At 45.6% G+C, this 11529-nt stretch overlaps 1 protein-coding gene across 2 annotated transcripts in view; it reads right to left on the reverse strand.

The window, feature by feature from the left end:
* Nucleotides 1–8894: 8894 nt before the first annotated feature.
* PLEKHA8 (pleckstrin homology domain containing A8) overlaps nt 8895–11529 on the reverse strand; it is a 29844-nt gene continuing 27209 nt past the window's right edge. The window contains exon 13 of one of the 2 annotated variants that reach the window (XM_015558155.1): nt 8895–9392. In XM_015558155.1, the coding sequence (XP_015413641.1) occupies nt 9195–9392 (198 nt within the window). In that variant the 3' untranslated portion in view covers nt 8895–9194. The remainder of the gene's footprint in view (nt 9393–11529) is intronic. The other variant, XM_015558156.1, reaches the window with a different exon arrangement.

The following is an 11529-nucleotide window of genomic DNA, read 5'->3' on the forward strand; positions in this document are numbered from 1 at the left end:
TTTACAAATGAAATTCTAAAACTTCACTGCAGAACATAGTAGAATACCTAAATAGATGGAAATATAAACTGTATTTATTGATGGGAAGATTAAAGTTTGTAGCAACAGCAGTTTCCCCTGAAATCAGTCTATAAAATTCAATATAATTATAATAAAAATTCCAACAAGATATTTTTCAAAGGCTGACAAAATCATTCTTAAATTCATACAGATTAAAGCATGAAGAATAGCCAAAACTCTTTAAAAGAGGGAACCAAAGATGTATATGTAGTGGGGGAAATTTATTCCAACAGAGAGCAGTACTTTCTTTAAAAAATAGTGTGGTATTGGCCCAGAGAGCGACAATTAGGCCAATGGAATAGTTCTGGGTCTAGAATTAAACTCATTTATATCTTATAGTCATGGCATTTGAATTATAGGAAAAGACTAGCCCCAATGGTGATGGAGCTATACTTCCCTTTAAAATAGCAACCACTAGTAACCTGACCCCCACCACCACTTTGGGAACGCCTACCCTGTGCTGGACACTGTGCCACACACATCAGGCACAATTCCTAATGCTTTGGCCATAACTATTGTCACCTCCATGACAGATGGAGTTTTTCAGCTCTGTAACCCAGTGACCACGGCTCTATACCAACGAGATTAAGGATTTCAGATTTTAGAAACCTCCCCGTGTGACAGAGAGGGTCCTGAGTTGCTCGCACACATGCCCCAGTGGAATGAAGGCCTTCCATGGGTTTCCACAGACACAGTCCTGAGTGGTCCTTAGACAAACGCTTATGAATGAACGCAGCGCTGCATTCCCTCCTCTGCCAGGGTCGGCAGCTGGGTTTGATCCGCATAAGCCAATACCGGAGAACAGCTCTATTGCCAGCAATGTCACTTGGGCAGAGAAGGGGTTGACGTTTCATTTCCAGCCTCACAAAAGCACAAAGAGAGTCCTTTGGGCTCCTCAGATGGAGTGCAGCCAATTCACGTGCAAAATTCCCTTGTTTCTGAGTCTTTGTGGCTTCCTCTTGTAAAATGACTGTCAGCCAGGGAAACTTCATCTTTCCCACTTTTTCATCCGTTTCAGCTGTATGGGGCAAGCTGCTAAGTATCATCCTGGCGTACAGTCTCTCCCATTAGCCATTGAAGAATGCAACACTTACAAGTCATATGCAATGGGAGATGAGCAATATCTCCGTGTGTGTAAAGGAACAAGAGCTTATGAGTGAAAAATAACCAGTAGAGGGGGGAAAAGGAAGTGTGATGAGATTAAGTTAAACATTTACAGTTATCTTGCTGGGAGTTTTAAAACAAATGCCAGTACAAGTAGCGGTATATGCCAGCGGTCCACCAACCCTCTACAGTGCTTTTTAACCTTGTTTTTTGAATACCTCCACCCTATTTTAAAACAAAAAAGCATGGTTATAAAGCAAAAGTCAAGTAATATAGTAAAGTACAAAGAAAAGAGTGAGATAAAATCAATACCCACTTAAAAATCACTGCCCTAACCGGTTTGGCTCAGTGGATAGAGCACCGGCCTTCAGACTGCAAGGTCCCAGGTTCGATTCCGGTCAAGGGCATGTACCTTGGTTGCGGGTACATCCCCAGTAGGGGGTGTGCAGGAGGCAGCTGATCGATATTTCTCTGTCATCGATGTTTCTGACTCTCTGTCCCTCTCCCTTCCTCTCTGTAAAAAATCAATAAAATTTATATTAAAAAAAAAAACAACCATCACTGACTTAGGTGAATATCGTTCTGGACTTTTTTTTAACTGATAAAAGGATAGAGAATATTTTTATAAATAGAGACTCATTTTATTTATCACGTTTATTTCTAATCACATTAATTTGTAAAAAATAGCCCTTTTTTTGGTTTGTATTTAAGACAAAAAATAAATAAACTGAAGCAATTACTAAACTTTAAATATTTCTTTATCCCAACAGGAATTTATTTAAAAATCCATTCAAGTTTATTTTTTTAAATTACCAAAAAATTCGCCTGGCTGATGTGGCTCGGTGGTTGAGCATTTGACTTATAAACCAGGTCATGGTTCAATTCCTGATCAAGGCACATACCTGGGTTTTGGGCTTAATTCTCAATAGGAGGTGTGCAGGAGGCAGCCCATCAGTGATTCTCTCTCATCATTGATGTTTCTCTCTCTCTCCCTCTAAAAATCAGTAAATGTATTTTTTTAAATTACCAAAAAATTAGTCATTATGTTTGCTTTTTTTGTTTAGACAATATCAACTCTCTGCTATAAAAATGAGATTGGCACTAGTATAACCTCCCTTCCTCCACTTCCAACTTATGTCATATTATTAAGGTTTATAATATTTGCAATATGTATCTACACTATGATTTTGGTCTTAGTTCTTTATATAAATTCAATGTTCCTGCCAGTCATTTTACTATAAGCTTCTCCATTATAGAGTTATTGATTTCATCTCTCCTATCAAATGGTTTCTTAAGAAGAACTCATAGGTGCTTAAGAGTACCTGATGTTATCTTTGACAACTTGGCTGCCAATAATATCCTTAAGTCACTTTTTTCCTACTCAGAGTTTTAGATGCATTCCTCCATTTTCTCCTGTCACTGACTCTTATGGAAGTTTCAGACCCTTTGGAGACTTGCATTGTCTGCCTGAGTGGTGAAGAATTCTTCTAGTTCATTACCTTTTCAGGATACGTTTTAGTGGCAAGTACTTTCTGAGAGATTTCCTAGAACATAGGACACTTTTTTAATCTGCAGGTTCATTTCAGGAAGCTTCTTCTCAGAAAACTTTTCTGTATTATGTCTTTCAATACTTCTTTAGTTCCTTCCTTTTGGGGGGGCAGAGAGGAGGTCACCAATTACACGTATGTTAGAATATATTTGTCTTCCTAAAATTATCCACTCAGAGGAAGGAATTATCCATCTTGCCCAACTCTCCAATCAACTCCTTCCCAAAACCTGTGTTTTTTTTTGTTTTTGTTTTTGTTTTTAAAACAACACACATTTTTATTGATTTCAGAGAGGAAGGGAGAGGGAGAGACAGAAAGAGAGAGAGAATCATTGATCGACTGCCTCCTGCACGCCCCCCTACTGGGGATCGAGCCTGCAATCCAGGCATGTGCCCTTGACCGGAATTGAAACTGGGACCCTTCAGTCCACAGGCTGATGCTCTATCCACTGAGCCAAACCCGCTAGGACCAAAACCTATGACTTTAATGAGAATTCTGAATTTTGCATATTCCCCCAATACAGGCAGGATTGGGAGCTCTTTGGATTCATGCTGGAAAATCTGGTCTTTTTCTTTGGGGATCATCTTTTGAAGTTTAAAGAACAACAACGGTTCCTTGCTTTGCTTCATTGCTGGTGAGTTTAAGTGTTTTTTATTTTTAAGTTGTAATTTATTTTGATAGTTATTTTAGGGGAAGGAGGTTCTGTTATCTGACCTTATTTACGCGAAGAAACCACACAAAAATCTTTAACAGAAGCACTTGATAAAATACTTTAAAAATAACTTTATTATAACTAACGAATATAAAATCTGACAGATGTTTTCAAACATTTTTGCAAAAAAAGTAAAACCCTCCCTTGTCTGCTCTTCTCCCCCCAACCCCCAACAAGATACAGAGTAAGAACTTGGACAGAGTTTTACATGAAACACTAAACATGAAATCTTCATTCATTGGTTGGTCCTAAAAAGGCTCCAACATATTATATTCTAAGTAAAGGTCCATCCAAATTAAGAAATCACAAACCACTTGACACTTGTTTCCTACTGTCATTATGATGCTCAATTAAAACATTGAAGGACAAGAACTGGTAACAAAGACTGCGTGTGACAGATATTCAAAGTGCATGAATCTATGAGACCAAGAACATTCGAGATAAGAATACTGGGGGTGGAATTAAACACTGACTTAAAAAAATTAACCCAAGGAAACCTATGTACATCATAGCCTTTGGCATCTGGTTGAATGTGTTTCTTCTTTATAGAGACATCAGTTTTGTCTCATCTACTAACCAGATTAAAGTGACCTTAACACATGTCTCATCTGACACAGATTGTCCACAGCCAATTTCACATGAGGTAGCTGGGCTGTTTACTGACATTCTAGTGAACTGTCATGACACGGAGACTCATGCATCAAATATGCCATGCGACTGGCTTATTAGCCTTCTGGGAAGCAACAGAAGTTACTTCTAGATCACCTTTGCTGTCATCACCGACTCCATGGACACCTATAAAGACACCAGCATCTACTGGAGTCTGTGTGCATGAGAACAGCTTTGCAAGGAGACCAACCATCCCGGGATGGTTTCTGTTTATGAAGTACAGGGAGGAAATACCACTCTTTAAAGTGTGTGTAAGTGGAAGGACGTGCTTAAAACAAGCAGCCCCTCTTTCTTGGGTTCTCACATAGCCTAGCTGGAAACATTTGTTCACTCTGAAGGAGAAGTGATTCAAAAGGGTAACCAAAGAATGTTTGCACCACAGAGTCATGGTACGTGTTTTCCTTTTAGTGAAAGGCTATGTAAGAACAGCAGAGGAGCAAGGTTAATGCAAGCGTCAGCTGTACTGTTAAGAGTGCTCAGTCATGCCCTGACGCAGCTGTGCGGAGAAGCCATGCAGATGGCTCTGGCTGCATGGATGCAGGGGGCGCGTACAGGATGGTATAGAGAGCAGGATGCACATGGAGCTTCGAAAGGACCTGAACAACCTTGTAACAGATAAGCAGTCTTACACCACCATTAGACAGCTAGTGAATATTCATGTCATTACTGTGAAACCCCTGAGTTAGCAACTGCAGGTCACAAAGGGACACCGAAGCAGGACATATTTCTAAGTAAAGTCTTCTGCACACAGTTCACAGGACACGGGTTTGCTGCACACACTGACGTCTGCGTACAGACTGTATCAGATCAAAGGGCAACGGCACCAGGTCCCCAAGACCAAACACATTAGCTCAGCTAAGAGAACAATGGCTTAAAATATGCTTTACTTCTAAATCCTAAATCTAAAACTATAAAAAAGGTGATAGCTCACCTTAGAAAGAAATGAAACATGAGGGTGGGGGAGCTGAGGATTGTAAAACCCATGACTGCAATCAGAAGCAGGTGATTTTAATCAGTGATTCAGAAATGCACCATTGCGTAACCACTTCTTGTAGGACATGGTAGTCTAGTAGGAAAAAAATAGTTTTCATTCGAAAGCTTCCTGGATGTCTCACATCATCTACTGCCCAGGACCCCTGGCGCCCGCTCGGGCCTTACACGATGCCTGAGATTTTCAGTCGGGTGAAGTTTCCTTAGTGAAATGCCCTTTACCCAGCTCTTTCACTGACCCACACTGAATAAAGAAACGGGTACTTTATCTATTGGTCCCCACCACATATTTTAAAGATTAAAACCACTTTTCTGAAAACATGAAGGTGAAAGCATTGACTCTTTGGATGTACACGCATGCACGGTTAGTGACTGGAAGGAGAAGGCCGCGGACTCTCCGAGCGGAGCTCCTCTAATTCCAGGTCACCTTTCCGGGGTGCCACGCATCCTGGGGGTCACCAAGTGACCTTGGGAAGAGGGCTCTTAGGAAGCTCGTGCAGCCTGGGAGGGCGTGGAGTCCTGCTGATGAGGCACCTAAGCCTGGGCGAGGTGGGTGCCAGAAGCTGCTGCTGGGGAAGGGACAGGGCAGCTACAGGGGAGGAGCTGATGCTCCGATGGGGGCCGATGAGGGCAGTGAGAAAGGAGAGAGGCCGCCCGGCTGAACCTGCAGCTCAGCTAAACCCAGAGCTCAGCTGTCCCTCACCCTGGAACAGGCATTGGGGGAGCTTTGTGTTCAGAATGGCCGTAAATGATGGCAAGCTGCCTCAAGCCACGACCTACAGCTCCTAATGGGCAGGGCACAGCTTTTCCAAGTCAACCCAGAGCCCCACTTCTGAACTCCCTGAAGAGCTGATGAGAAAACTGTCTCCAGCTCACTGTCAATCATGAGTGGGCGTCGCCCCCCAAAGGGCATCCCTTCAACTTAATAATTTTCACAGGATTTGCTATAAAATGTCAAATGTGCTTTCAAAGGACAAAGCAGTTGCTGTCATTGTTCAGTGAGATTAAGAGACCAACCCCTGCCCTAACCAGTTTGGCTCAGTGGATAGAGCATCGGCCTGCGGACTGAAGGGTCCCAGGTTCGATTCTGGTCAAGGGCATGTACCTTGGTTGCGGGCACATCTCCAGTAGGGGGTGTGCAGGAGGCAGCTGATCGATGTTTCTCTCTCATTGATGTTTCTAACTCTCTATCCCTCTCCCTCTCTGTAAAAAATCAATAAAATATGTTAAAAAAAAAGAGAGAGAAACAGGTGGGACAGGTGCGGACAGGACACGATGGCATACGGAACACCCTGGAAGGGCTCAGCCTGGGAGACACACTACCTTTCCCTTCAGGGTCTCTCTAAGGTTCCTCTTGAAAAGGGATCTCAGTGTTTGAGCCAGGACAGCCAGGTGACTGCTCTGTGACAAACACCGGCGCTCTGCTCTCCTCTCCTCTCGTCTGGCCAGCAGGTGGAGGAAAGCCTAAGTGTCCTGGAATCTGGCGGGATTATGGGGGAAAAGCCTTAACTACCTTTTCTTTGTCCCCTCCTGAGATAGTAACTGCGAAGTAGCACAAATTAGGACTTGGACTAAAATGGGGATGCAGAACAGTGGATCCAGGAGGAAGTGCCATGGGTGCCAAGCTTCAGGTCGTGTTGAACTTATTGCCTGGCACTGGGCTCAATTCCTGGTTCTTTTTATTGAAGGATTCTCAGAGCATCACACATCTTAGGCAAACTGTATATGCTCCAGGGAGGAAAGTACCTCTCAAAAGACACCACCCTTTCTATGGAGTTGGGAAAGGGGTGAGCAGAAAATGGAACTTACTCCAGTTATCCCACTGGATTCCCAGTGAGCCCAGATAACAGTAAATCCTTCCTCCCCAGAAAACCAAGGCATGTACACCATGTACACCATGTACCTACATCAACAGAAAACGGCCGTGCCGAGCAGCTTTCTTTGTGTGAATTCACAGCTTTGCGGGCAAATCTGAGGTAATGTTCGTGTGCCCACTCCCTTACCTCACAGGTTCGCCTGCGGCGACAGGGAGCACGCAGGTGGCTGGAACGGAATTGTCACCACACTCACAGGCTCCTGGCCGCATCCTCTCGCAGGGGCACAAGGCCTACAGCGTCCTCATTCAAGGTGCAAGCAAAGGCTGGCTGCTGTCTCCTTCCCTTTAGGAGGCGATGTCAAGGGCAGGACCCCTTGACCCCGTCACTGTCACACCAGCCACACAGGGAGATCCACACTGTTAGTCGTGGGAGGGGGAGCAACACAAACACACACACACACAAACACACACACACACACACACACACATACACACACACACCTTGATAAGTACCAACAGGAAGTGCTCAACTACACGCGAACCAGCATCCTTGCAGCACCGCTTTCCTCCCCAGCCTTGAAACATCTGATGTTGCTTTTCTAAGTGGAAGCCTTTTCCGGAAGTCCTTATGAACACAGTACCTGCTTCACTAACTGCGTGAAATAAACGCCCATCTGTTCAGAGACAGACGGGAGACAAAATCAACACCCCTCTCCGCATGAGCCTCCCTAAGGAGAGGTTCTTTGCCCTCGGACAGTGTCATCTGGGGCTGCCCAGGCAGCATTCACCTGCCCTGCTCAGAGAAGCTCACCTTCTCCCCTGGGAGCAGCCTCAAGGCGGAAATGCCCTCCAGCTACTCCAGGAAGCGCCTCTAGGGGGAAGGCTCGTGGCTCCTGAGAGCATGGCCAGAGTCCCAGGATCACTCTTTTCAGGGTAACGCCCACACAAGGTGGTCTTAGGAAAGACTGAAATCCCACTGGTAAACCTTGCCACAGACCCAGAGCTCTGGAGACCGCCGAGCAGCTGCATTTAGCTTGTGTGGTGGGTGGCTAAGCCAAGGCTGATCAGCGAGCACACTGGGAGCCACCACCCCTGCCTGGTACACACTGGCCGGGCGCGGATGCTGGCTGAGTTAGGAAAGCTGCGGAGTAAACGTGGTGCATGTCTCACTCTTCCTTTAACTGTTATTTCCACAAAAGCCTCCTCCTCTTTGCAAAACAGGACATATCATTTAGCTCATGTGGAAGACTGGAAATTCTGTAAACTAGGATTTAATCTCAGGATTCCTCAACGCTGTGCGCACAGAATCACCAGAAAAGCACTCAGATGCCGGTTCCTGACGGGCCCACGGGACCCGGTTCTCCGGGTGGGTCAGCCTGGGGTTGTGCTTTCTGCCCGGCACTCCATGTGACTTTGACACAGAAGGGTCACAATCACACCTGGACATCACCTGGTTCCTGTTTAGAGGCTGTGCATGGTGAGCAGAAAAATCTCTCCACCTCTGAACCCTACTTTTGAAATTGGGTAACAACCCCCGAATGTCACGGTGTCGCTATGGTGTCCAATGGAGACAATGTCTGGGGAAGCATGGGAACGAGGGTGGGCACTAGGCAGGGTCATCAGGGAGGACCCGCCCCCTGCCCTCAGCGTGGGGCACACTCAGCTCTCCAGAGCCATCATCTTCCCACCCCTCACGGGAGGGCACTCCTCTGGGTGTCTTCCACCTCCTGCTGGCATGCCGCACCCACGCTCTGCACACTCGACTGCAGGCCCCTCGCGCCCAGAGCCCCGGAGAGAAGATCCTCTGAAGAACGTCTAGGACAGCCAACCTACACCTCACAGCGTCCACCGGGGGCCTAGCCCCCCTAAAGCTTCCGTCTAATCCTAAATTGGCTGAAACACTACCCGTGAGTTACAGTCCTTGATACAGAATTTGCTCATTTTCAGCTTGGGTTGGGTGGCCCATTAAAACTTAAAGCTAAAAACAAAACAAAACAAGACCCAAGAAATTTACTTGTCAAATCTGCTCTTATAACTTGCTGTTCAAGTCTCTAAAACAGCTACGATTTGATTTCCAGGAGGCCCTTTGAACTGAAATATATAGCACCTTGATTTTTAAACACACAAAACATGTACGCATTTAAAAATGATATATAAAAGCACTAGGCTTTGCCTCCATCTCTCCATGGCCGGCATAAGGGATGGAGAGGGTTGAAGCTGCTGCTGGAAATGAAGTGGGGCATCCAAACGCGGCAGCAAGCTCTTCCCTGCTGGGGGCGGCGCTGTCCCGCAGGCGTCACACCACCTCGTCGCTCTCCAGCCCGTGGGCGTCGTACAGCGCGTCCAGGATGGCCAGCTGCCTTTCCATGGCAGGGAGGTAGAGGCTCAGGTCCCTCTGCATCCCGACACTGAAAGCGGCTTTCTGGTGGTCGCCCTCCTTTATGGTTAACGCGGCCACAAAATCTTCATAGGACGGAGCTGCCCGCAAAGCCAGCTGCAAAAGAATTGCTGTGAGAATGCGCATCACTCTCGCTCTTGCACGCTTTACCCTATGCACGAGCACATGCGTGAACACACACACAGACACACACGCACACACACACAGCTGAGGAGTGCAAAAGTAACAATAGGAATATACCCTTCAAATTTGTGGACTCTAAAATTTTTTTCAAGCAACAAATCAAATAATTTTAAGGCTAGAAGAAGCAGGTATGTACCTGGGCCAACTTGAGGATGAATAAAGCCATCAAGCCAGGGAGTGCTGACAGAAAAGTTTAAGAAAAGCTCCGGTCTCATGCACGGTGTGATCGAGAGGGTTCTGCTTGAACCCCCAGAATCCACCTGTATGTGCATTGCTGCCCGTGTTTGTCCAGTCCTGGCCAGCCTCCAGAGCACGTCACTCTCCTGGCTGGCTCTCATCATCATACCTCCGTTTCTCTGCGCACCTCCCATCTCCCCCAACGTGGACAATATCTCCTTCACACTCTGGACTGAACATTCTGCTTGCTTGTGCACTGATGCTTTCATGCATTCTACCCAGTTCATCTCTCTAGGAACCCTGTACAGTTCAGATCCCTATTTTGCAAATGAATGTCACATAGCTAATGAGTGCCCGGCCAGGACCTGAGCTTCGGGTCATCTCTATACTTTGACAACTGCACTCTCACACCACATCGCTCCTGACAAAAGAGCTCCCCTCCCTTTGCAGACCACCTGCTCCCTAAGCTCCCTAAAATCCATGTCTGGCTCTGCTGAGATCTCTGGAGACGCTTTAGAATCTTGAATTATCATTCTACAGTTTCTTTCTTGAGCGTCCTTACACTTTGAATTTAAAAGCGTTTGGGAATCAACCCTCCCCCTTTGTGCAGCTGGAGAGTGACTGGCATTTATCTCTCAATGTTTACAGCACAGGCCTGCCTGGGTGAAGACCTGGACTTTACCCCAACTCTTTTACTCGTTTGCTTGAGGAATTTCAGCAAGGTGCTCGACCTCCGAGAACCTTAGTTCCCTGACTTGGAGCAGAGAACTGGTACCACTTTCCTTATTTGAAGGACTAATGGAATACGTATGACATGCTTAACCTACTGCCAGGCACATGTAAAATACAGGCACATGGAGCTGCTGGAGAATGGATTCCACCAAAATGATGGGTTAGGTGGAGATACCTGGTTGCAGGCCCTGGGAAATGAAATGAGGGTGAGGTGGGGATTCAATAATGTAGGAGAACTTGTGAGGAGAAGTCCTCGGGCAATATAGCACAACAGGCCTGAACAACTAACTCAGACTGGAATGAGTTTGGAAAGTTCTGACAGGGAAGTCTCCAGGGAAAAAACATATAATGACACATTTGTGAGTTCAGAGTGATGGTGCTTTGAGAGGTCTGATGGTGCAGGGAAAAATAAAAACATATAAGAAAGAACCAAAAACCTATAGCATTCTGGCTCATTGTCATAATGTTAACTTGTGAGTCATTATTTTGGGATGGTGGAGGCAGAGGAGGTGAGACAGTGACAGCGAGGTCTAAGAGAGCTAAATGCTCATCTATAACAGAAAGTTGACATTTAGTGACTATGACTGATCAGGCCACAAAGAACAATAGACATTCTTAGAATCCCGGAGGTATTAGAAGAAAGAGCCACAGTGGTTGAAAGTGGCCGCCTCTTTGGAGTAAGTCTGGAAGTAGGTAGCCGAAGCAGGGACGCTATTTTTTGCTGTAACATTTTGTATAAACCCCATACACAAATGTTTTAGTATAAGAAGACATTTAAAAAGTTTTCCAGAGTGGGGCCCAGGGATTTCCTCAAAGACTCCTAGAAGATTGTGATGTAGCCATGTCTATTTGGGAACTAATGATGGAACTCAACTGAAGAGGAAACCAAAAAAGGCCAAGTGATGATGGTGAGTGACCTCGATGGAGGCAGAGCCTGGACTGGGCATCAATCAGTTCTGTAGACAATGTCTGTTTGAAGATAAAAGCTCACTATTTGGCTGATGAGTGAATCAAATTCCTTGAGTGTAAAAGATGTTTCCCTGAGCAACTGAGATAGTTAAATGCACTTGCCCCTGCTTATTAATCAGCACATTAGGAAACTCAATAAACTTTCCAAAGCTGGAATGACTGGGAGAGGCTG

Source organism: Myotis davidii, unplaced genomic scaffold, assembly GCF_000327345.1.
Source record: "Myotis davidii unplaced genomic scaffold, ASM32734v1 scaffold168, whole genome shotgun sequence".
Classification (NCBI taxonomy): domain Eukaryota; kingdom Metazoa; phylum Chordata; class Mammalia; order Chiroptera; family Vespertilionidae; genus Myotis; species Myotis davidii.